Source organism: Cynocephalus volans, chromosome 3 (genome assembly GCF_027409185.1).
Source record: "Cynocephalus volans isolate mCynVol1 chromosome 3, mCynVol1.pri, whole genome shotgun sequence".
In the NCBI taxonomy this organism is placed as follows: Eukaryota; Metazoa; Chordata; class Mammalia; order Dermoptera; family Cynocephalidae; genus Cynocephalus; species Cynocephalus volans.
In genome coordinates this window covers 81,549,601-81,576,634 of record NC_084462.1, presented here as the reverse complement: position 1 = coordinate 81,576,634, position 27,034 = coordinate 81,549,601, and the positions used below count along the sequence as shown (strand labels likewise).

General features: G+C 44.6%; 1 protein-coding gene across 1 annotated transcript in view; it reads left to right on the top strand.

Moving 5' to 3' along the window:
• Positions 1 to 27,034, top strand: part of CGNL1 (cingulin like 1) — an 88,992-nt gene that overhangs the window by 45,130 nt on the left and 16,828 nt on the right. Inside the window, exons 8-12 of the mRNA XM_063091404.1 lie at positions 14,697 to 14,903; positions 15,764 to 15,868; positions 20,811 to 20,963; positions 21,887 to 22,057; positions 25,893 to 26,054. Of these exons, the coding sequence (XP_062947474.1) occupies positions 14,697 to 14,903; positions 15,764 to 15,868; positions 20,811 to 20,963; positions 21,887 to 22,057; positions 25,893 to 26,054 (798 nt within the window). The remainder of the gene's footprint in view (positions 1 to 14,696; positions 14,904 to 15,763; positions 15,869 to 20,810; positions 20,964 to 21,886; positions 22,058 to 25,892; positions 26,055 to 27,034) is intronic.

The window sequence follows — 27,034 nt, the reverse complement described above, 5'->3', positions numbered from 1 at the left end:
TAGAAAGACTGGAGTCAATTTAAGAAGGTTTTGGAGGCCAGGCTAGGAGGAGTTTGGATTCAATCTGTTGTATGTTGGGAGTCATTCTGGGCTCTGAGCTGAGATGTGTCGTGGGGAAGTGTCATTTTGGCAAGACCGTTCTGGAAGACATCTCGTAAGTGGGTTGGGTGGTGAGGTGTGCGTTAGATTTGGGTGGCGTGGCTTTCTAGACGTGAGTAGATGAGAACCTAGGCGCAGGGGAGTGGGAACAGGGAATGCATCTTTCAGGTTGAGAAGGAAGTTTAAGATGTTTTTCTTCACAGCCTTTCCTTTTGGCGGGTGGCCACTGTCAGCAGCAGAAAGCAAAAAGAGAGACTCTCCTGTGTTTTTCTGAGGCTAGATAAGCCCTCAGGTTCCCAGGCAGTTCTGGAAGAGAAGACGTGTGTTCTGAGTGGCATTGTCATCCGTTGTCAGGGAGCAGGAGAGGCATTGCGTAGGTTAATAGATAATGCCAGTGAGAGAGTTAAATCAGAGTTAAGGGCATCGAGTTCCCGCCATGGAGGAAATTCCACTGTGTGGCTTTCTGGAGGCCCCAGTTTGCTTATCTGGAAAATGAGAGGCTACAACAAATGTCAGGCCCCTCCAAAGCTGGAAGTTCCAGCCATCTCAGGGAACTGCCCATTCATTAATTAGAGCAGTCATTTGTCAGGGTAAGCAAGGCCCTGTGCCTCCCAGAGAACTCTCAATTTTTTGAAAAAATTGGATGGAGAATGGAGCCTTTGTAAAAACTGTATGGAGTGTCCAAATCACACACATTCCTCTGAAGTTCACGCATATTTTGTGAGGTGAAGATGCAGCAAAGTGAGGCAGACTTCAGTCAGGACAGACTTTTCAGTAATGCGAAGGTAAACGGCATCCTAATGAAGGAATCTGCTAATTGCGTACTCAATTTAGGAACAGACAGTGCTAAAATTTTATTTTTATTTAGGGTGTTTGAAAGTTGAAAGAATTTTTTCATAGAGACATTGTTATAAATTGGGGTTAGGTTCTCAAGTCAGCTAATAGATGTCAATGACATTTAACCCATGACACAGCTAAAATAGTGTGTGTTGACCATAAAAATATAATATATGGTAAATGTGTGGTAGGGGAACATGTGTGTGCCTGGTGAATATTATTGGATACTTTGAAATATATATACCCAGATACTTAAAAACCTGTGTCAAGCCGATTTTTCATTCAGTACACTTGGATTGTGAGTGCGCTGTGCGCTAGGCACTGGGCTGGGCTGGGCACAGAGTGAGATGCAGGCCCCACCTGGAAAGCTCCTCGCCTAGTTTTCAGCCTGTCGGTTCTCAAGTCAGGTTGCCTGGGGTGGTATCCTGGCTCTGCTGCTTACTAGCTATGAGCAAGTGGCTTCACTGCTTAGTGCCTCCATTTCCTCACTAACAAGCAAAGGACAATAATAGTTAATAAAATTGCTCCCTCAGAAGGGAAACCTAAAAATTCAGTGAGATGACCCATGAGAAGCACTTAGCACAGTGCCTGGCATGTGACAGATGCTGTTGTGTCTGCCTGGCTCAGCGCCTGGTGGTGCAACCAGCAGCTCACCAGGGGCCGTGTCGGGAGTTAGGCCCCTGTCCAGTTCCCCAGGCATAGCCCTTGCATGGCATGGGGTGGGGGTGTTGGCCATAAAGGGAGAGAAGCAGCGTGGGAGGGGAAAGGGCCTCGTTTTATTCTTCCCCAGAAGTCAAGGTGTAACTTGCCAGCAAAGGGAATGGGGTTGGGGCAAGAGGTGACCTCCAGGAATGACCTGAGAAATGCAGGGAAGTCAGAGGGGCATTGGAGGTAGCCAGCTGGAGAGGGGGGAGGAAAGCTACTGGCAGCCAAAGAAGGGCTGGGAGCAGGAGGAGGAAGCTAGCAGCCGTGCTGTCACATGGTTCCTGCAGTGTCTGTCGCTCACAAAGGGAGAGTCCTTGGAAGGTTCTATGGGTGTCTTTCTGTCCAGAGGTGGCCGAAGCTTTCTCTGATTGGTGGACTTTAGTTCAAGCCCCAAGTTTCAGCTTTGGTCTCTATGAAGACACGTATCTATGAGGTATCTTACTATTTCATCTACTGGAAGACTTTGTCTTGGGAGTAGTTCTGTCAGTCAGGATGGTGACAGCCCAGATTCCTCCAACGAGTATAGTTTAGCTTTTGGCTACCACACGTTGAGAGGATACTTGGTACTACATCCCAGTGAGTGAGGAAGACCTGGGAGAGTTTAACCTAAAGAAGAAAAGACAAGATAGAGTGGTACGAAGGAGGCATGAGGGTGGCATTCAGACATTTGAAAGGCTGTCACTGGGAAGAAGGGCTACACCCTCCATGGTTGGTCCCAGTGACGGTGTAGGAATGCAAATGTCAGCTCAGCATGAAGGAGAAGTGTCCATGGCTGAGAGCCTGTTTGAGAGCGAGTGTGTTTCCAGCCCCTGAGAGTAGACACTGCTTATCTGTCAGAGATATGGTGAGGAGGTGGAAGGAGATATTGGAAATTCAAATTAGAGTTTGCACCTGAGAAATTTGGTGTCCCAGATAACACTGACATTCTACAGCTTTATGAGTGAGTGAAATATGAGTGAATGAATGAATATCCAGGTCTGTTTTAACTTACCTGGAGAAACGGAAACTTTTGTAGGTCAGAGAGAGGAAATAATCTTTATCTGCCATGCAGTTGCCATATTCTTAATCACAGGGATGGTCATGGCCTTAGAGACCCTCAGACCTCTGGGCTCAGGATCCTCTTTTTAGGCAGTGATTTCATGTCATGTGTGAACACGTTTAACTGTCTTGTGGGACTTCAAACTCTTTAAGAATGGCACTGCATCTTGTTCGACTTGTGCATTCATTGCATGTAGGCAATCAATGGTGGGCACTTAAATTCTTAATTGGATTCCCTTCTCCCCTGACATTTTACAATGCTGGAAATGAGGCCTGAAGAGGTTGTGTCTTGCCTGAGCTCAAAGAGTCCCAGGGGCCATCCCCTGCTCCCACTTAGCCTCCAGTGTTCCCTCCCTTTGGGACACTTTCAAAGGTTTGAGAGCAATGGGGATGTTTCAGTACCACTGACAGCATTTCATTAAGCTACCGCCTAAGGACACACAGTTGGGGTGCTTTTAGTATTTGACCAGGGGTTTTGTAGCAAATGGCAGATTTTCCGAGATGTGAGGTCGATCACTCCTTGGAGCCTCACTGTGACACTGTGATTGTCAAAGCCAGGGGCTGGGAGAGGCTGCCGGGCTCTCTGGATCCTCAACAGCAGGTCAGTAAGAGCCCTGGTAAGGCACCTCCCCCAGCTCCTGCAGAGCTGGCCCCCTGGATAGGCCGCGTCTCTGTGAATAATATCAAAGAGGGCTTCTTAAACGTGCGAGTCACTTGGGTTGTTGTGGGTATCTTAGGAGTCAGGTTGGTGTGCAGGGTCCCAAGGTCATAGTACCTTGGCAGATACAGTGCTTGTGGCCCAGTAAATGGTAACCAGTGACTTGGCGTGGGGTGGGGGAAATAGGACTCCTAAGATGGGGGCTGGAGGGCAATCTGGAGCCCAGGGCAGAATGACTGAGCCTTCCACGTTCACAGGGTGGGTGCTGCCGCTTCCTTCCCTTGGGTGTTCTAGAGCTTGCTTGGGGGCAGGCTGGATAAAGGGCTTAGAGTAGAAGGAGTAGCATGGGGTATTTGTGTTTACTGAGCAGCTGCCTTCACTGTGCAGTGTTGTGCTGGGTGCTTCCAGGACACTCCCGCACTGAGCCCTGGTAGCCACCATGAGAGTGGGCACAGCATTACTTCCTCATTTTACAGAGGCTCTAGTTTCACAGCTGGTAAGTGACAAAAGCAGGGTGATGATAAGACGAGGATCACTATAATCACTACTGTCTGTTGAGCGCACAATGCATGTGCAGCCCTGTGCTACAGAGTTGACATGCATTCCGTTTCATCCTCACCACGACCCTGTAGGGTAGGTGATGACACTGCCATTTCAAAGTTGAGGAGATGGCAGCTCAGAAAAGGGTAACTGACTGGCTCAGAGTCACGTGGCTGGGAGGTAGCAGAGTCAGGGTTTGAACCCAAGTCGGTCTGACTCTGGAAGCCCATGCTCTTTCCTTGTTACAGCCCCACTGGCTCTTGGGGATGAAGCTTGTGATATACTCGAGGTTTCGTTCTCTGTGGACCTGAGGTGGGTGGGCTGACTGCAGTCTTTACATCATGTGATAGGCTGGGTTATGCTGCAATCATAAACAGTCCCCAAAGCTCGGTAGCTTCAATTAGAAAAGCTTATTTCTTGCTTATACTGCATTTTCAGCATGGGTCATGATGGCAGGGTGGGGGTGGGTTGCTTTGCTCATCAGAGTCCCTGGGTGACCCGCGTGCTTGTGATCTCTGCAGCAATGGGAGGGGGCTTGTACCTGGATATGACACATGCCACATTCTCACATCTCATTGACCAAAGCTAGCACATGGCCACACCTGACTTCAGGGGGCCGGGAAGCACCATGTACATGAGCCTGGAAGGGAGAAGATGGTACTATGTGGTGAGCAGCACTGAGGACCACCACAGTGACTTGTGGGGGACTCTCTGGTTGTCACCCAAATGGCTCCTTTTAAAAACTGGTGGGAAGTGGCTCTGAGCAGTCCTGGGGTAGGTCTTTGATTAATCTTGGTTACTCCATCCTGTCTCTCCCGGCTGTTCTGAGGGGAAAGGTGACATTTTGTTCTCCATTCAGAAAGGTAAGGACTATGTGACAGTCATGCCAGCAGCATGCTGGGAACCAATTGGTCCAAGGAGATGGAGGTCAAAAATTTGCCTCCTACATGGCCTCAGTGTAGAAGGAAATCTGCAATGTATGCTCTGTAACTTCTGGATGATGCATAGTAATTCCTTCCTGAACACCATTTGCTGTTTGGATAGTGACTAGTGCTTTGAACATTTGCCACCATTATTATTTTTTTTTCTTGATCCATCCATGCAGTGAATGGATCCCTAATGCCATTCCTGTTTTTAAGAAAACCAAACTGTGATTCAGAGAAATCGTTACTTGGACAAAACTTCAGAATAGGCAGGTGACCCTACTTGGATCAGGACATTTCTATTTCTGGCCCTTTCCCTTTGCTGGTCAGTCTGAACTAGCTGCCAAGCCCAGCAAGCTGGCCTGAAAGAGGGTCAGAGAACCCTGGGCTTTGCAGGAGCCTGGTCTGCTGAACTCTGTCCCAGGGAACAGTCAACCACCTTGAAGGAGGAAAGAAATAAAGGTCACCCTTGTTGTGTGTCCTCACCCTGGGGTTGTGGGAGTCAGCCTCTTGCCTCCCAAGACAATGCCAGTCCTCCTTTTTCTCCAGTCCTGTTAGCGTTGTTCCTGTAGCCATGGAGGAAGGGCGGCAAAGGGAAAAGTCCACAATTTTCTGTGTGGAAATTTGGTCTCGTTTGGGAGTGCAAAGACGTCTTAGTGAGAATGGTCATTGGATTGAGTGTTCTTGTTCTTTGTTATCAAGTTGTTAAAAGGTCATGATTTCTACAATTTAGGGTTGACCCTCTCAGCATTTATGAGCTTATGGTGGCAGCAAAATGGGAAAGTTGAAGGATCAACTTTGATGAATAACCCGATTTCTGGGAAGTGGCTCAGTGTAGAACTGTGACCTCAATTAGGACCTGTCAACTTCTGGGCTGAGCCTTTGCTTTATCTTGGAGAGGTCCCCACACCTCCCCAGGAGGCAGTGCTCTGGAGAATCTGCTTGCTTATATCGTTTTTTAAAAAAAATCCTGTTCAACCTGTTGGACATGTGTGTGCTGACAGCAAGCCGACTTGGAACCATTTGTAAAGCCATGTTATCTGACTGTGACAAAGAAAATCTGACTTGGAGTCTAACCCCTGCTTTTTTTCTGCTCCCACCCCCCCAGTATTTTTCTGGTGATGCACAGCTCTGGAAGTGTGGTGTGGTCTGGGTGTAGTTCCTTCCACCAGCCAGCAGCTCCTTGAAGGCTGATGGCATAACAGGGGGGATGTTGGGTTCTATAGACAGAACTTTTATGTGTTGGGCACAAGATTAGCTCAGACTGTGGCCCACATGGTAAGGGAAATGGTATCTTATAAATATGATATGAGGCTCTTTTTATCTCCTGGAAACTGAGAGGACCCAGGGAAGCTGGGAAACATTTTTGTAAGAATGTTTTTATTTAAGGAGTGGTGTTAAAAAAAAAAAAAGCAAAGGCATAATTGAAAGTCTGCAACCCAGGGTTATGTTCAAGAGAAGCTCCTGAAATGCAATCTGGTGAGTGTGTGGACGTATTTAAAACCCCCAGTTGGCTGGTGTGGGTTTTTCTTTTCTAGGCTGACTGTAGGGAATTTTCCAGAAGGTGCTTCCCCACTTGTAAGAATCTAGTAGTAACTAGCAGAGATCACAGACAGAAAGTCAGAGAGCTGGGTTCAAGTCCTAGTTGTGTGACTTTTATATATTTTAATATGTAGCTGTCATCGACTGAGTTCTTCCTATGTTCCTGAAACATTGCTAAGTGTACTGCGTAATGTCTCAATTCACTTTAGAACAAGGGGGAAACTGAGGCTTTGAGAAGAACAAACAGGGACAATTGAGGTCTGCTGACTCCAAGGCCCGAACTCTTTGTTTGCTTTTGGTTTTTTTTGAGATAACATCCACATAACACAAAATTCATATTTTAACCATTTTAAAGTGTACAATTCAGTAGTTTTTATATATTCACAATTTAGACAACCGTTGCTGCTGTCTAATCCCAGAACATTTCCATTGTTGCCACGTGAAGCCCCTTTCATCTGACTCCACCTTTTGCCCCATCCTGGTCAACCACCAGTCTGCTTTCTGTCTCAATGGATTTGCTTATTCTTGACATTTTAGACCAACGGAATCATACCATATGTCATGGTCTGACCTACTGAGCATGTTGCCTTTTGGGAAAATCATTTGACCACTCTATAGCTATTCAGGTGAAGAGCATTTTTATCATAGGTAGTTTTATCCCTATATTGGGGATCTCTGTAGGTTTATTGTGTGGCTGTGTCAAATACATTCTGTGAGCAAGTATGAGGGTTTTTATTGTCCTAACTTTTGTCTTGGACCTATGTCTGAATTATGGGCAAATCTTGCTGGTTTCTTAACCGTTTAAAGGGAAGCATGTTGACTTATTTCATGTGGACATTGTGAAGAAAACCAATGATATTTTTGACCTTCATAATCACCGAGTTAGTACTGGAAAAACTAGGCAATTGAATATGATTAAAAGAGAGTATCTTTTAGGTGGTTCTGTAAGCAAGAAACCGCTAGGGCAACGAAAACACAGGATATAAACTAACTCTTCATTAAGCATGATGTGTTTAAACTCCTTAAGTTATGGCAAGTTAGTGGCTGTAGGGAGAGAATGAGCTGGTAACATTGTTCTGCTTTAGTGGCAGGAAGTTGCCTGTCTTTAGATATGGTCCTCAGTTCTAGATGCTGTGGCAGGGACACTGATACAAATGACATGGTTAGGTGACAGCATTTGAAAATAAAATGTAAACATGATGTGGTAGGAGTAAAATCTCTAGACATCTTAGTTTATTTAATTCCATGAGTACCTAATACTCATGCTGCCCAATTTCTTCTAGTTTATTCTGTCATCCCAGCCTGGTAGAGATGGTAGGAACATTGAAATTAGCTAGACTGAGAGGAAGAAATGGAAGGCAGGTGGAAGTAAAATGACTTGCATAAAGTCACCATAGAGTAAATTATTAGTGGAGACTAGTCTAGAGTCCACATCTTCGAACGAAAGGATATTAAATATTGACCTCCACTATTCTTGGCTTTGGAGTACAAGTCTTCCTTGCAAATATTTGGGGTTTTGGTAATGAGCATCCTCTACTTCTTTGCCACATCTATTTCCATCTCTCACATGCACTGCTTCCTTGCCAAGAACAAACAAAAAAGAGCTTATTACTGCATAACCAATTGAGTTCTGAACTGCAAATACTCATATGTTGGGAAGGAATGGTGTTGGCATTTGATAAGTACAGTGAGAGAAATTTAGGAAACTATGATGTAGTTCTTGGAGCATGAGATTTAAAAATGATGTTTTTCAGTGGCTCAACCCTGTCTCGACCAAAAACTGGTGAGTAGGCAGAGTCAAAAAGGAGGAAGGAACCCATCACTTTACATTAGTGTGGGGATTTTCAGTCCCGTTTAGGGTGCATATGGCCTATTACACATTCTTCAAGGATGTGAATTGAACTCAGAGGGGTCAAGAGCTTGTGTATGGTCACAGTGTGAGCTAGCTACAAAGCCTGCAGTAGCACCCAAGCCACCTGACACCTAGTCCCCAGGCACTTAGAGTCATACCAAGAAGCATAAAGGAAGTGACCAGTGGGAGCTGAGCTCAGACCTCCACAGGAGGGCCCTGAGGTCTGAGCACGGTCTCATCAGCCTAGACCTCACACTTCAACGTGGGACCCACAGACCATCGGCATTACCTGGGGGCTTGTTATAAATGCAGAGTTCTGGGTCCCACTCTATACTTTCGGAGTGAGAATGAGCATTTTATTGATAATCCCCAGGTGATTCTATGCTGATTAAAATTTGAGAAGCCCCAGATTAGAGACCTTATGCCAGTGAAATTCACAGAAAATTAGGGAAAGGATGAAGTGAGCTATTTAGGACTAAAATATATGCTCTTTCTGTACTCAGATAATTTGCTGTTGTTCAGGTAAGGGGAAGCTGAAGATGCAGTACAGGGACTTTGTTTTCTCCACACCCAGAGTGAGGCAGGGACTCATTACTTGTGACGCAGGCCCTCACTGTGCAAGTGAAAGTGGACGTCCACAGCCGTGATGGTGAAAAGACAGTCACCTCCCAGCAGATGGGCTGACCTCGGGGACACTTTGAGCCTCTCAGCTGGGATCCTGCAGCCTCAGCACACTGGAGTGTGGGGTGGCCAGTGAGATGGAACTGACAAACCAACATTCCATTCCCCGGCCTCCCTGGCCTCCACGCCCCAGCTGTTTTCACTCCTTCAGCAAAAAAGGGAGACAGAAAAGAAACAGCCGCTGTGGCTGGGGCCTTGTTAATTAGTAAAACCTGATGTGTCCATGTGTCAGGTCTGCACTGGGATAAGCCTGGAGGCCCTGGCCCTGGGCAGTGACTTGTCCATCAGGAGAGAGCCTACCCAAGGTCTGTGTTCCTATAAGGAAAGCTCCTCAGCCCCTTGACCAGGCAAAATGCTCAGACTCGGCCAATTATGGTACCATTTGGGGGTTTTGTGTTTGTCATGAGTAAAAGTTTCCTGTGGCTCCAGGGGATAGTGTGAACATTTCTAAATGCGGGCATTAACTCATGAAAATGTGCCAGCTTATAAGCAAGCCAGTGTTTGCAATGAATGGTGATCTCTGGCAGAGGCTGGGATTTTGCTCTTTTTTGTGTGTGTGATACAATTGCATGGTCCTATTCCCCCTCCTTTTAAATCAGTAATTGGAGCATATGGTTAAAAGTCAACTATTTTAAAAGTAGTGGAAATTTAGTGAGTCAGCATGTTGAAACATGCTGTTTGCCTGTTTTGGAAGAATTTTTTTCTTAGTTGCCATCAGTATACCAGACCACCCTTGACTGGGAAATGGGGCTAAATTTTTAATGAATTAGCCAACCAAGAAACCTGACTTGCCCTTGAAATAAGATGGGGGTCATCTTATTTGTGCAGCGCGGTTACCCTGCAAAGACTGTTAGAAGATCTCACTTCTCTCTTTTGAGAAGTCTAGGCTTGATTTTTAGCTGGTAAAAATCTGCAGATTGTGGTCTGAAGCCAAGTGTGACGATTTGGAACGACAGTGGGTAACCCGTGCAAAGTCTTTCCCTTTTGGGAAACAGAAATGGGTTTAGTTGGCCTAATAGTAATAACAATGGCTACTGCAAGAGCTATAGTCTCATTTAACTAGAAGTTTACAGGAACATATGAGGTAGGTAACTTCATCCCCCATTTACGGATGAGGAGACTGAGGCTCTGTGAGTCCAGGCTGAGTGGAAGGCCCAGCAAGAGGCACAGCCTGGATTTGGATCTGACCTGGCTGACTGCAGAGCGCCCCCGCTTTTCCCTCTACACCGTTTGACGTGCATATTTAGAAATAAAAATGAGAATTCCATTCTTGAGGTGATTTATGTCTGTGTTACTCAGGATGGGATACATGTTTGTGTGCTGGGTGGGTGGGGAGGGCCGTGTTGTCAAAGCCACAGGATAAAAGTGACACCTCTTCCTGGAATACCATGTATCCTTACCATAAAAAGAGACGTAGTAGGGTGAAAAATGTTATGGTGTCAAATGCAAAACTCAAACGCATTTTTAATGGAAAAACCAAGCCTTGAAAGCAGTTTTTCACTGTCCTTGGCTTTCTCTCATCCCCCTACACTGGACTTCTCTGCCTTAGGGTTGCTTGAGTGGAGAAGTTAGAGAGGCAGTTATGTAATTGCAAGTGCTGGGCCATGTGGGCCTTTTCCACTCTCCCAGCTATATGTGGTGAAAAGGAATTGCTTAACTCTCCCAGCGTGGGAGAGTTGGCCTGATTCTCTGTTTGTACAGCTGCTCCCTCAGCTCCGCTATCTTTCAGGGCCCAGAAGTATCCGCCAATAGGCAGGGGAAAGGCTTCTAGAAGCCGGAGGAGGTGAGGACGTGGCCAGGGAGGTGGGTTGTCCTCCAAGTGCTTGTGGCCATTGATGGTTGGTCTTCTCAAAGAAAATGTGTATTTATTTTTTAGATTTTTATCCATGTTGAATTTCCATGGTTCGAAATTCAAAAATTACAAGAAGGTTTACAATTGAAAACTTCCCTCCACTTTTTTCTATAGCCCCAATTCCCTTCCTCAGAGCTAGTGTGGCCTCAGTTTCTTGTGGAGCCACATCACAAATACACCTTCATCCCTCTGTATCTTCTTTTTATACACACAGAAGTGTGCTCTGTGTATTATTCTATCCCTTGCTTTCTCCTCACTTTCTATTCCTTTTTATTTTTAATTGACACAAAATCATTGTACATATTTATATTTTGATACATGTATACAATATGTAATAATAGTATTAGGGTAATTAGCATATCCATCACCTCAGACATTTACCATCTCTTTGTGGTGAATGTTCAAAATCCTCTCTTCTAGCTATTTCGAAATATACAATATATTATTGTTAACTACGGTCACCTGTTTTTTTTCTTTTTCTCCTAGCTGCACAGGATACCACTGAACCAATGGAATTTATTTACCTAGTGCCCAATTAATTGCATTTAGTTCTCTGCAATCTTGCTATTGCAGTACTGCAATTAATAATCTCACTTCTATGTCATTTTGCACACATGTAGGATAAAGTGCTAGAGGAGAAGTTGCTGGGTCAAAGGGAACGTACATTATAATTTTGATAGATACGACCAAATTGAACGCCCCCAGGAGCTCATACCGATTTCTAGCCCTACCAGCAAGGGATGAGAATACCTGTTTCCTCACACTGCCCACACACTGTGTCATCAAAACTTTTGACCTTGGCTGCCTGATAGGTGAAAAAAATGATCTCATTGCAGTTTTTAGGGTTGGTCCAATCTTGAAAAACAATAGAAAATAGCACATTTACTACCTTTGCTTTGTGGTGATGATCGAGTGTGGTGTTTCCAACTTTTTGGAGAGGTAGAGGAATTGGGGTTGATTTTTGTTAACTATTTATGACTGCCTGTATGAGAAAATAATGGTTAAAGTATTAAAAAAGTGAATCCATATAAGCCCTTAAAAAATAGACATTACATAGGTGGCATGATATGGCTAAATGAATCATTAAAACCTGTTTGCACTTTGGTTTTATATATAATGGAGCATCCTCTGTCATCTTGTTTAAACAGGACTCAAGATCAAAGAATCGCAGAAACCACAAAAACAACTTGAGTGAGGGTGGCAGTGTTTGTCCCCAGTGACCCCCATCTGAGTAGATCTTTACCAGCTCTGGTCTTGGTGCGATTCTACTGCCTTAGCCACATTCATGAGATACAGACTTAAGCATTTGGAATAGATGACATGTATATCAGAACACTTCAGAGCTGGGAGGCCTTGGGCAGTCCCTAGACCAATTTTCTTTTCTTCATAGGGAAGTCATGGAGAAGAGCTTGCATGTAGTACTTGCCTTGAACAAAGGGATATTATTTTCATTTTTTTTTACACTCCAGGACTGCTGCAAGCAAATAGATATGGTTTCAGGAAAGGGAAGTTTGTTCTATGGGCTTTATATAAAGTAGTGAACTGGGTGTGTGTGTTGCTGGGGGAGCGGGGACAGGAGAGGACTTCTGGAAAGGTTTGCCAACAGAGGCTTGTGTTAAATTATTTGTGAACACAATGTGGTCTACCACACTGTAAAGACAGAGAGAAAAACATATTATCACTTTACAGATAATCAAAACAGGACTAAGTATCTCAGTACACACGAGCTCCTCTAGAGTCATACGCAGCCTGTGCTGCTGTGAAAGGCAGGAGTGGAGTGAGCCCAGCCAGCCACATGGAACTCGCACGCCGAGTTCAAACCATCAAACTACAAGCTAGGGGGTCAGTTGGGCCCAAATCCAGGGTAACTGTGTCTGGTTTTCGGTATCCTTGTTCTTCCTGTGATAGCTGGGTGAAGGAAACAGCACTGATCACACATGTAAGTGTTCCTTACTTTACCAAAGGGTTTGGGCAGGTGTCTCGAGTCTCCTCTTCCCCTCACTAAGGCCTCAGCAACCTGCCAGGCCACTGGGGTGAACGCATCATCTCCCCAACCATCCATACTCTGGCCTCCAGGTCTCCCTTGTCTTTTTCCTTTTCCTGTTTTTAAATAGCTGTATTAAGATATAATTTACATAGCATACAATTCAGCTACTTAAAGGGTGCAATTCAGTGGTTTTTAGTATGTTCACAGAGTTGTACAACCATCACCACAATCAGTGTTAGAACATTTTCGTCACCCCCAAAAAGAAATCCCAAGGTCACAAATATTTACTCCTATGTTTTCTTTTAAGATTTTTATAGTTTTAGCTCTTACATTTAGGTCTGTAATCCATTTTGAGCTAATTTTTTTGTGTATGGTGTAAGGAAGGGGTCCAACTTAATTCTTTTGCATGTGGATATTTGGTTCTCCATTTGTTGAAGGCTATTCTTTCCCCATCAAAAGGTGTTGGCACCCTTGCTGAAAGTCGATTGACAGTACATGAAAGGGTTTATTTCTGGACTCCCAATTCTTCTCCATCGACCTGCATGTCTATACTTATGCTAGTGCCAACCTGCCTTGATAACTGTAGCTTTGTCTTATCTTTTAATGGGAGAGTTAGGGCGGGAATGGGCAAACTAGACTTTTTCTTTCCCTGGTCTGACCAGTTGTTGGATTCTTTAGGTTCCTCCTCAGGCTTCCAGTCACACTTCATTTCTCCTCAGTTCGTCCTTTGATGTTTCCTCTTGCTGGTTTCGTTAGCAGATGATCTCCAAGCAGTCCTGAGAAATCCCAGCTGCCTGGCACCTTAGTTGTCACCTAGCAATGCCCGCCAATCTCATACTAACACAGTTCTTTCGCTCTGATGGGCTTTCTCAGATGTACGCAATTAAACATTTGGGCTGTGAAAAGATGCTCTGGTTTCTGAAACTCTCTAACTACGCAAGCAAGCAAGCAATTCTAACAGATAGCTCTCCCAAGTGGGCCATGACATAGGCTGTCAAAGCCGAATCTTGCCCTTCCTTGGCCTTTCTTTTCTTGCAGGCATGTGCAGTGTTGTTTTGTGAGCATGAAGTTTGCTGATACTGACATCTTTGTAGTAGTTGAGAAATGGAGGACAGGCAAGAGATCTGCCCAAAGAGGTGGAACTCTGGATGAGAACGCTTATCACGCCAGGTTGCTTAACCAAATACAAAGCCCATGTGACATCTGGAATTAACAATAATCATCCTGCAGTTGTTGCCATTCCCTTCTGTTGTGAATTGCGTGCAGCACGAGCACATTTTCAGATGATATCACCTACAGTTTGCACCAGGCACTGTACCATAACTTCAGCAAATTTTAATTTCTGTTTTACATTGGACGTTAAAAAATCTTTCTACAGAATTGCCCTTCATCAAGCATTTGTATTAAGGGCCCTGACCACAAAGAGGGGACAGAGAAGTGAACATGTTAGAAGGCAGGGGTTAGGAGGACAGGTTCTGGATTCAGTCTGCCTGAACCTGAATGCAGTTCTTCCTGAGCGATCTGGGACTCGTTACTTAGTCTACCTAAGTCTTCATTCCCTCTTCTTTAAGATGGAGATAAGAATAGCGTCTACCTCCTAAAATTGTTAAAAGGTTGAAATCCCATATGAAGGACTTCACGGGCAAGGGTTGCCAAACTTTTTGTATAAAGAGCAGATAGTAAATCTTTTGGGCTTTGTGACACCATAGGCCTTGCTGTCTCTGCCACAACCACTGAGCTCTGTCGTTGTCACTTGAAAGCAGCCGTAGACAACCTGCAAACGGATGGGCGTGGCTGTGTTCCAGTAACACTTCATTTTTAAAACAGGTGGCAGCCTGGATTTGGCTCAAAGCCTGTTTGCTGGCCCCTGACTTAGCACAGGGCCTAGCACATGCTGGGTTTTTCATAAATGTCAGCCATTCTCCCAGCTTGGGGACTGCCCCTTGACACTGAATCCCTTGTTTGCTCTTTGTTTTTAACAGAATGTCGAGATCCTGGCCAGCCGGAGCAACGCTTCAGAGCAAAATCAGGTGGGGGCTGAAATGTGCATGAAGGTTCTGAAAGAGGAGAAGGAGAAGATGCAGGGAAGAATTAGAGAGCTGGAGCAGACAGTCGCTCAGCTGCAGAGGCAGATTGATGACATGAAAGCCGATGAAGCCAAAGCGAAGGAAACCCTCAAGAAGCACGAGGTAAGGCTTGCTGGGCCCAAGTCCAGGTTTGGCAGCTGCAGATTCTTCTTCCCCGTGCGAGTGGTTTCAGGAGTGAGGAAGAGATTTATTCTCTTAATTTAACAGGAAACGTCAAGACAGCAGTGAATATATCTTCTCTGCAAGCCATTTCCTTTGTTCCTCTAGGAGTGGTATGAATGGGAGGCCTGGAACAGGGATCATGAAGTCAGGGGGGGAAACACTGGAATCCCAGCTCAGCCAGGTTTCAGAAGCACTCGATTTTCTGAGGCTTCACAGAGGCCTCCAAATACCTGAAAAGGCTGTCTTAACACCACCATTAGGCCGATTCACCCTCAAGACTGTTTAATCTTTTTTAACACATAGTTGATGTTTTTGAAGTTACATAGGTTATAACACGCCAATTCTCTGGTTTGCTAGAATTCTAGAAGTGGGTGGCTGTTAGTGAGTGATGCTCACACTGATGGCAGTAAGAAACGGCAGCTGACAGTGAAAGAGGAGATAAACATGGTCACCCATCACAAATACCTGGACACCTCCTACAAAACTGTATGTGCCCAGGTCCATTCAGTAACTGCTGCTTCTGAATCTCCAGGGGTAAGGCTAGATATTCATATAGTTAAAGAAATCACCCAATATAATTTGGATATCCACACCTGGCTAAGAATTAGAACTGCTGACAGGCATGCACAAGCAGGAACATGGCTGTGGTGTGCCATCTTGGGCCCATGATGGGCATGTCATGACCGTAGCCACTGCTGCGTCCATGGGTGTCTTCTGCATTTGTTTCTTTCTACCGAGTCAGTCAGTTTCATGGGTAGAGCATGCATCTAAGCACACACTAATGCAGTATTTCATTGTAGGGAGAAACACGGCAATTGGAGGAGGCCCTTGTGCATGCCAGAAAGAAAGAGAAAGAAGCCTTGTCAGCCAGAAGGACCCTTGAGAATGAACTAGAGGATGCTCAGGTAAAAATTAGGACTGCTGTCTTTACTCCCTCATAAAGGGAGTCCTGAGAAGCAAAATTGGAGAGACATGTAGAGATTGTCGTTGGTCCTCTCCAGGTAGCTCCTTTTCACCCATAAAAACCAACCTGGGCTTCAAACTATCCACCTAGACCAGTGATTCTCAAATGGGGGACGTTTGGTAATAACTGAAGACATTTTTGGTTGTCACAGCAGGGGAGATGCTACTGGCATCTAGGGGGTGGGGGCCAGGGATGCTGCTAAACATCCTACAAAGAGAGTGCAGGACAGTCCCCACAATACAGAATTATCTGACCCCAAATGTCGATAGTGCCAAGGTTGAGAAAACTTGATTTAGATATTAGAGAGCTTGACATCTTTCAATAGACAAAATGTGAATTGTGTGAGACAGAAAGCAGGATGTGGTGTGGAGTCACTTTCTGGCAGAAGCCAATTTCCCTTCTCCTCTGGGCAAATGCACGACACAGAGTTCAGTCCTTCAGGATGACTGGTAAAAGGAGCAGGAGTAAGTCGCAGCTATCTCTGTTCAGAATCAGTAGCTTCTTACAAAATTAGATTTCCCCGTTTGGAGGTTAGAAAGATTATTTGAAGTGCATTCTTAGAAAAAGCCTACATTGAAGTTCTAAACTGACTTTGCACCGTGAGCTCAGTGTGATCCAGGTATGCCCTTCTTTGTCTGGGCTCTCGAATTTTATAGAAACAGCACCCAAGTGTCCCGCAGGCGGGTTTCTGAGGAGGTAGAAGCCAGTGTTCTGGAGGGTTGTCTTAGAGGAAGCTTGTTAAAGTTCTCCATTAGGGACCCACTTGTCCATAGGGATAGGTGGGCGAGGGGCCCATTAAAAGTGTTCAGTGCTGAGTCAGGATTCAGGTTTGTAAATGCCTCATTGTAGCTTTCCTTTGAGGTGTACAGCTCCATCTCCTCAGGGTGCAGAGGAGAGAAAGGATCCACCCAGACCAGCCGTAACCCAAGCACTCTCCCCCCCAAATCAGAAGCCTATACCTTCTCCCTGGCTTTGGACAGAGAACTTCTTTTTGCATATAGTAAAGCCCTGTGTTCCCTGAGCCGTGTGTCTGACTGCCCTTGCTTTGGGTTTCTTCCTTTTTTATCTAGATCTTTGTTATAAACTCTTGTTGGGATGATTTTGTGTGGATGGCATTTTCACTGCTTGAGATGAATACTGTTACCCAACCTGGCTGCCAAAGTGTGGGGTTTGAATTTGTGAGCTAGTTGGGGGCAGAAAGAGAGGAAAAAACATTTGTATTCTATTGGAACAAGAATCTGCACTTTTATGTCACGTCCAGACCAAGTGCTGGGTGCAGCTATTAGAGTCTCTCAGAACATCTCCTTTGGTCAAACAAGAACGTTTCACACATAGGGAAGTCGTTCACTGGCTGTGAATCTGCAGCTAATGGTTAATTCAGCGTATAAAGCAGATGATGCCTCAAGGCCTGCAGATCTTAATGTAATCCCCACCCACCCCCACCTCCGATCTCTAGCCTTGCCTTGGAAATTATCCCTGACATGTTAGTTCTGTTGAGGCCTGTTTTCCCAGCGGTGTGGAGATGGTGAGAGTGCTTCTTCCACGTGTGGCCGTGTTAACCACTGGCGGTACAAGCTGGCAAGAACTTAAAACAGGCCTGATGGTTCCACCATCTTACCTAAATTATCTGGTCCCAAAAGTAATGCCATGAAGAGTGCACCACCATCACTCTAAGATACTTTGTTTTCCCTAAAATTGGGAACCGGATAGTCAGCTCCTTTGGTATCATAACTCTTTCTGCATGCCTCTTGGCCTTGCAGCCAGCAACCAAAAGGGAGTTTAGTCCTTGAAGAGGAAAAAGTAACTGGCATTTTTTTCACACAGCTTTTACATTTCAGAATCTTTGGCCTTTAGCAATGTTTTGCATTTTCATATTTGGTAAATGTATATTTCTTTACATGGTAGCTGAAGACCATGGTGAACTTATGTCTGGTTTACTATGACTCGGTCAAAAAATGGCAGAGAGTCGTGAAAATGCTGTCTGTGGTTGCGTGACACCTACTAGTTGGTTCAGGACTACTTGAGCTGCATTTAAGGCAGAGACATCTGTGATTCTGTTTATAAGTGCTTTCTACAGATGAGGAGGTGAAGATACATTTCCTGGAGAAGCCACAGTAGAGGGAGGGATCAGGCCATATCTTCCCTAAGTCTTCATGTCCCGCCCTCTTGGATTTTTGGGTACTGAGACAACAGAGGGAAAAAGCCCTAGAGCTTCCACTGTGGCAGTCTCTGAGCAGACAGCTTTCTTCTGATCAAGCCCTGAGGCTTACTTGCAACCTTGTTATTCTTAATATGGGCTAATCAGGGCCTTACTCAGTCAAATAGTAAAAGGCTCTATGTCCACTGATAGATAATGGTCCCCAAGCTCATGGGCACTTACTATGCATCTGCCAACTTTGTGTCTTGGATTCTCCAACCTGATACATTTTCCCCAAATTTTTGTCCCATTATTAGTCAATGGGCTTGTATTGCTGGGCTTGGAAATATAGTCAACTGTAGCTACAGAGCATTTCATTCTTAACGTTGCCCACATGAAGGGTTAAAAAAAAATGCAGAGTTGCCAAGTTTGCATCTTTTCATGTGAATTTGGGACATGTTTTCTCAGTAGTGATTTATTGGAACGTATTTCTTGAATAACTGAAGAGGCAGTCGTAAACAGTGTTTCTAAACCTTAGGATATGTTAGAATTATCTGTTGTAAACAGTTTTTCTAAACCTTAGGATATGTTAGAATTATCTGGGGAACTTTCAAATGTAAATTTGTGGACACCATTCTAAGAGAAATTGTAATTTTATCAGAAAGGCTAAAATCTATCTTTTCAGTAAGTTGTACCTCACCCTTGCTTGGTGATTCTGATGTAAGAAGTCTTTAGAACACTTTTGGAGATAGGTGTTTTCAACCATTGAGTTTTTAATCATACACCTAACAATGAACCTGGGCTATGAGACATACCCAGATAGAAAATCTGTTCCTTGCCTTTACAGATCTTACCACCTTGTAACATAGGCAAGCATATAAGAAATATTTAAAAAATATTTTAGCAAAACTATTCTTCTAGCAATGTGTGTGTTGGGGTGGGGGTGTTGCTGGGCCCCAGGCCCAGAGTGGATGAGTCTCTGGTGTCAGTGGCACAGGAGGAGCAGAGTGAAGCAGAACGGCACGAACCACAAGGCAGCTGAATGGAGCTGAGGCCGGCTTGTCTGCTGGCCTGCAGCCCTGGGGAAGGAGAGGCTGGGGGATCTGTAGGGGCAGGGGTTGAGTTGGATCCTGAAGGTTCTACAGGAAGCCATTGATGGCCCTCTGTATTTGTTGTCTTCAAGAATTCACGTTTTTGAGATACATGTTCCTGAGAGTTTCTCCCACACAACGGAACCATACCTCCTCGCTGGTCCCATAGTTCCTTCTCGCTACCCTTCGCCCCTGCACCACTAAATGGATGAACAGAAGCCCCAGGGTTTGAGCCTGCCTCGGGTGTGTGCCCAGCTGCAGCTGTGGTGGGGCCCACTCCTGCTAATTGTCCCCACCTGGAACTTCCCATTACCTTTCTTTTACCGCTTTCCTTTCCCCAGCGGCTTTTGTTGACTGTGGTTCTCTGCAGCAGTGAACTTCAGCAGCCCAGCGGCGTTGGCTGCTTCCCAAAGTGCACTCAGCCCATCAGAGCCCAGGGGCTGGGAGGCCTCCATGGGTGGTTTTTAGCCCATGTCACATGGCCAGCTGAGCTGTTCCTATGCTCTGCAAACCAGGAGAGCCCGAAGTGATCTAGGAGTGTTCTCAAGATGCCTGAGTTACTGCATGTGACAGCAGCTTGTGAGCTGTTAAACACTATACAAATATAAACCATTGTTCTTTTGTAGCCTCTGCTAGGACACAAGATGGGGTAGCCCCTAAGCAGTTCCCGTACAACCCACATTCAGCCCTCAGCACCATAACATTTTCCAGATGATACAGTCTGTTTGGGTCATGTTGCCCTGTTCTGAGCTGTGCCCCTTCTTGATATCCTCATGTCCATGGCCCTAACACTTAGTCATTTAAAGAAGCCACCATAACCTTCCTAAGATATCATAGGATTTGGTTTTGGAATTACACGTTGGTCACATAAAGGGTGTCTGTGTGACTTTGTGAGATGAGAACTTTAGGGGATCCAGGGAAAATATTGTACCCAAGATGGTTGCATTTTATAGTAAGTACTAGCATTTGGTGCTGATTCACCAAATAACCATCCATATGCACTCTCTCTGACTAGTGTCCCTTCCATTTAACAACTTCTGTTCATCAAGTTCATCAACCTATGGATTTCCAAATTCCCTTTTCATCTGTGTCTGAGTTCAGCTCATGGATTCTGTCGATTACGACTCCCTCTATCCACGTGGACTTTTGGCCTATGGGGTAGTGTTCTCTTTCCTTACAGATTTATGTTTAGCTATGCTATCTGTAAGAACTGTCTGCGTAGCAAAGTAAATTCTAGAATATTAGGTGCAATGCTATATATCACAGGACATAAATTGCCAAGTAGGTTTAGCTTGGTCTAATGTACAACTTTACCTCAAATTCCAAGCATGAACATTCAGGTTTTTGGGCACTATCCTGAATTCTCACCACCAGCAGCCTTGGCCATTTGCTGTATTTCTGTAAGTCATCCTTCGTCTGCCCCTTCATTCCTGTGCATATTTTGGTAAAATCATCTTTCCTTTTTGGTCCCTGAGTTTCAGAACCAACAATGTCCTCATGTCTCTGTGATGACTTTATTTGATCTTTTTTTCCTTGTCACTGATGAAACAGGTCTGATTGTTTTGTGGGGTGGCTGTGAAATTCCCTCTGCCACCTGTTCCTGTGGCTGACCTTGTAGGTAGGTGACAGCACTGCCCTTTCCCTGCCATCTGCAGAGAAATCTGAGTCGGACCACTCAGGAGCAGCAGCAGTTGTGTGAGAAGCTCAAGGATGAGACTGAGCAGAAGGAGCAGTTAAGAAGGCTGAAGAACGAGATGGAGAGTGAGCGCTGGCACCTCGACAAGACCATCGAGAAGTTGCAGAAGGAGGTGAGGAAGCAGACGCCGGGAGCAGGTGTAGGCAGCCACCTTTGTTGGGACGTGGCCCCTCTCAGGTTCTGGCAAAAGCTGGCGAAACCTGCAGTTATGTCTAAGCACAACTGTGTCAGGGACCTGCACATCCCCAGAAGCAGCTCTTTGGACTTGTTGAGAATTGCAGACTCAGAGAAGCTAGTCTAGAAAAAGTAAATGCCAATACCTTTTGGATTCTGGGCACCGAATCACCTCCTCACAATGAGCAGAAAAACCTTGGTGTGTAGGTGCAGACATAATCCAGGTTTGTGAGTTGTAATCTACGCCTCTGTGCAGAGTCCGTGCTTTCGCGTCTCTTACTTGTTCAGGAATGTGAAAGGCAGTTCCAGTGCCCAGCAGTTGCTGCTCCGCTGCTCATCTCTGCCCCAGAATACCCAGAAGGGGAAGGGCACAAAGCTGACAGGCTCTCTGCCTTCTGGGAGCTGACATGAGTGGCTGCCATTTTCTGACACCTGAGTCAGTCACTTTACTAGTTATTCTGTGTCTAACTAGAAATCTGTCTATGTCTGTGTATTGTTTTAATTCTGACAACAACCCTGTAAGGCAGATATAATTTCAGTATTTCTAATGAGGACACCACCAAGGCACACAGAAGTTAAGGACATGCCCCAGTCATATACTAGTAAGTGGCAGAGTGAGGATATGACCCCAGGACTGTGTGTCTAGCTCCAAGGGATGTGCTTGTTCACTGCTCCCTGCTGTTCTCAAGTCAGAGGAGACCAAACTGGACAGCGCAGGACCAGGTGCTTTGCATCTTTGAGGAAGCTGCAGAAGAAAGGGAGTAGAGGAGCTGATTCTGGGTTGAAATGGGATCCAAACCCTCTCCCTGGTCTCAGATGGAGCATCACAGGGTGGGCTCACACCCATGTCACTTCTTCCAGATGGCCGACATTGTTGAGGCATCCCGCACATCAACGCTGGAGCTCCAGAATCAGCTGGATGAGTACAAGGAGAAAAATCGCAGGGAGCTTGCAGAAGTGCAGAGGCAGTTGAAGGAGAAAACTCTAGAGGCAGAAAAGCACCGATTGATGGCCACGAAAATGCAGGATGAGGTAATGACAGGATGAGGCACCGCCAGATCAGTGCCTCCTTTATCTCTTATTCAAAGCGTCCTTGAAGCCTGCTTTGAAACTCTTCCATGAGGGATTCAGGGGTAGATTCTTAAGACAGCTTCTGTGCTTGAGTTGTTATTCTTAAGTCTCTGGATGGTTACGTGGACAAAATGGCATTCAAAAACCCAAAGGACTCACTGCCTCTGGGGTGAAATGGACACGACTTTAACTTGATCATTTTCTTGATGAATCTAAAGTTTTTGTCTGAAAAGTTTAGCTGCCAGTTATGGTGCCCAACTGTGTCCACGTGATTTATATGCATTATATATATGCATCACATTTTAATTTAATCCTAGGACAGGGATTGTAGTAACTAACTGGTTGGGTTTTTTTTTTTGCCATTACTTTTTTAAAATACAGATTTTTACTGGGGTGGGGGAGGTGGACAAGAGTTTCAGAACAAAAATAATAGAGACTAAAAGGAATCCTCAGATCGTTACACCATATATGCATCTATTGAAACAACAAGCTATACCACATGAACATGTATAATGAAAAAAAAAAAAAAGAAATCCTCAGGAATTTCTGAGTTCTGAAATTACTGAAACATATTCTTGGTTTCATATTTAAGAACAGAGCTAAGAAAACCAAATGTTAGCCCGCTTCAGTTTGGACCTCTAAAGAACTGTAAAGGGAATGTTTTTGATTGTTTTAATGGAATGCTGGAGGCTCTAAAATGCGAGTACATTGTATGCTGATTTCTAGCTATGCCTTGTGTCAGCTGGATGATTCTTGAGCAAGTTACCCCAGTTTTCTGAGCATCTGTTTCTACCTCTTTAAAAATACACAAAATATTAGTGATTAATAATTAAACAAGGTAAAACATGAGACTTTATAGCAGAGGGTCTGTACATCCTGGACCCTTAATAAATGTTAGTTTCCCTTTCTTTAATTTTAAGCCTTATTGTTTTTCATACAGTTCCAAGAGCACTAAGATTCTACAGGAAAACAAGTTTTTCTTTAAAAAACAAACTTTTAATTTCTTTGATGATCAAAGAAAAGTCACCCATGAGTCAGTCCTGAAACTGTGTAAAAGAACAATGGATATTTATTGCAGACTTCTAGAACACTTCTGAAAAGACCCTGATAACAGATCCCCTCTGGCTCAGGGTTATATGATACAGGACTCTAAGTAACAACTGAAATTAGCACACTGATATCACAGTTCTTTGGCATTAAATTTTTTTTTTTTTCATTTCTACCACAAAGGGGGAGGGATTTGTATATTTGCCAGAACACCAACAAATACCTGGTCTGTTTTGATTTCCAAAGATTATAGTGTCACAGAGACCCCTGCAGAGTACTTCCCATTGCTTTTTGCATAATGGTTTTTATGTTAGAATCTTTGGTTTGGAAGGACATTTAAAGATCCTTGAGACAGATAATGAAACTGAGGTCCAGAGAGATTAGTTAAGGCTAAATGGAGACTAGTGTTGTTTATACAGGAGCAGTAATTAAAAAAAAAAAAAATTCCCTGTAATGCAAACAAAGATGGCCCTTCCTAGATTTTCTCACTGGTGTAGCCCTGTGAGACATTGTTTCCATTGAAAGACAGACATGGACACCTCATTATTTGGAAGGGAAACCGCAGTCAGATACCACTCTTGATTAAGATGCTGAAATCATGACATTGTTTAAAATAAAAGTGAATTAACAAGCCAAGGTCACTCTGGGCCCTTGAAAAACTCAAGCTCAGCTCTGTTTACTACCCCTCACCACGTGTTTTGGTTGAGCTGTTAAAGCTCTTAGTTTATAGAAAGCTACAGGGGTCCATTCAAAGTACTGTAATACTTGCTGCCTCTGCTTTGAGAGAAATAGGCATTTTACCTGTTCTGCCTTTGGTGTGGAGCTAGAGACATTCTGATAAAGTCAGTCTTTAGAGAAGAGACTTAGAGTTCACTACCTTTCAGTTTATTTTCTAAGTCCTGCTTAGCAAAGGGTGGATTTAACTACTTAAAGGTAGCACTAGTAGGTTTCAAAGGCGTTTGCTCACTTTTGATTCAGGGTATGTTGTTCTCAGACACCATGCTGGTTATTCTGCATGTCCTGATTAAGTACTCTTGGTATGACAGAGCCTTGCTAGGTGTCAGGAGGGACCTGCTGGGCAGTGGGAGCAACATGTAAGGTGCTGGGAAAGATGCCAAGAAGGAAATGCAGGCTGCATACTTGCCTGTCAGTCTTGCTGACGCTCAAACCCACATTCTTTTTGGGTATCATCTCATTTGACTCTCCTAATAGCTCTAGAAGGTAGGTTTTATGATTATACCAATATTGCAAATGAGGAAACTGAGTCATGGAGAGATTTACTGTTCTAAAGTATAGCGCACCCTCTGTATCCAGAGAACATCCCATCAGTCTTTTTCCATGTGACAATTGTCCCTCTGTGCTTTCACTCATGGTTTCCCTGATGGCTATCAATGAAACCAGACCAGGGTCTTTATCTGTAGATGTCGCCTTCAAGGCCAGGCTGTTCCCACAGAAATTTCAGCCTGTGTTCCTGTCAGCCTCCAAGAGAAGGACACATTTCCTTAAGTTTCCCTCTGGTCTTCCTAAAGTAGCCTACCCTATTGCAGCCACAAAGACCATCTTTGGGGCTTCTCCAACTTTCCTGTGACAGAAGCCCCCAAAGGGTGGAATTCTATAATGGAGTTTGCCACTCCCTTTCATATGCTCCCTGAAGGAAATGAACCCCGGGTGTATTCTCTTCCTGAGACTGTGCTTTCACCTAGTCCCTTGTGCTGTCTCCAGCAGAGTAGGACATTGGAGACAAAAAAGACAGCCTTGGGCTTCACTGAATCAGTCCACACAGATATTGAAAGAGTACCTACTGTGTGCTGAGATGCCTAGTCCCCCCCAGGGAGATTCCAGGGAAGTTGAAAACATGGACTGATCCTTGTGAATCAAGCTGTTCCGTCTGTTGCACTTTCTTCAAAGCTATTAGTTCAGTGCCACCTTGTGGATGGAAAAAATCTGTAAATTATGACAGCTGATAAATCATTTTCCTCTACAAAGCAGTGGTTCTCACCTGATGTGCATGTTTATATTGTTAGATTTTGTGCCTGCAGTTTACTTTGGGGTCATTAATTTAGTTTTTTTTTTTTTTTTTTTTTTTTGTCGTTTTTTCGTGACCGGCACTCAGCCAGTGAGTGCACCGGTCATTCCTATATAGGATCCGAACCCGCGGCGGGAGCGTCGCCGCGCTCCCAGCGCAGCACTCTACCTAGTGCGCCACGGGCTCGGCCCTAGTTTTTTTTTTTTTTAACCCTAAGTTTAAACCTCTTCTGAGGTGATGCTTGACACAGGTTGGCAATAAATTACCATCTGTGAAGCACTTATCTAGTTTAGTGACTTACAAGTGTTTTTGACCTGACCTATGGTCAAAATGCAATGTGAGAACTACGTCTCGCATTGCAGTCCAGTAATACACACATCCATACGAATATATGAATGTCTAGTACAAAGACTCACCAAACAGTATATGCTTGTATTCTAGTCTGATGTTTTTTGTGTTCTATTTAATTAAAAAATGCTGGTCAACATCTACTAAATTGAATTTATAACCTAATGGGTTGTTACCTGTATCTGGAAAATCCCCTCCTTTCACAGAAGAGGAAACTGAGGCCCAGAGGGAGTTGGGACTCAGTCTTCTGATCTCCAGTGATAGTGGGAGTCCACCAGATCTTCTCTGCCTTAGGATCAGCCTGTGTGCTGTCTGATGAGATCTCCGTACTCCTGATGTACCCCAGAAAACCACCCCAACTCCCTCTTGTCCTAGATGCGCTTGATGGAGGAAGAGTTACGGGATTACCAGAGAGCTCAGGATGAGGCGGTCACGAAAAGGCAGCTCCTGGAGCAGATGCTGAAGGACCTGGAGTATGAGCTGGAGGCCAAGAGTCACCTCAAAGACGACCGCAGCAGACTTGTCAAGCAGATGGAGGTCTGTGGACCAGGGCCTCTGGAGAGCGAGTCTGGGCCAGGGGGAAACAGCCTCTGCTCACACCTCAGCCTTTGGGAAATCTTGAGTTTTTATTCTCTCCAACAGGTTTTTGATTTGAGGAAGAAGCTAGTAGTTCATAGACTCATAGGACATGAGAGCTGGAAGGAACAATGGATGTAATTTAGTCTAATGTCTTCATTGTCTTAAAGAGAAAACAGAGCAGATTCCCAAGGAGGTTAGGTGATTTTGCATAAGGGCACAGGTAGTTCATTTTCTGTTTATTCTTTGGGCAGTCCTTCTGTCTATAAAGCGACAAGACTGCTGCATGTACAGAGAGGGCTACCTCCTCTGATCACCACTGCTCATTTGCCACACCTCTTGTTTCCTGCTTCTGGCCCATTTTCCCTTACAGATTATCTAGTTTTGCCAGAGCTAGCAACAAACTGTGGCTCAATTCATTGTTAGTGCACATAGGATATATGTAATCCAAGGCAGTGTATAGGAAAGTGCTCAGTGCAGGCACCAGTGGGAGTGATCTATTCACATTCGAAAAATGAAAATTGAACACATTCGAAAAATGTAAATGAAGTAATAGAATCTAAACTGGAGAATGTCAGGAAGAACCTTAAAATCGGTTCACCTAAACTTCTAAAAAGGAATATCCCTCAAGAATAAAACTAACCCCAAACCAGACACACACACACACACACACACACGCACGCACGCACGCACGCACGCACGCACGCATGCATACATGAACACACACACCCACCAGTGGAATTTAGAGAGAGATAAAGAGACTAAAAAATAAGCCTCAGACTTTTGGGAGAAGTTAAAATTGTCAAAGTTTGATAAAAGCCAGACAGTGCTTGAGGCGAGGGAGAGATGGCTTGAATTCAAAATCAATGGAATTTCGGATTCAACTTTGCAAATAAACAGAAATAACTTTTTAAAACTGCCGGGGGACTTAGTAGCAATTT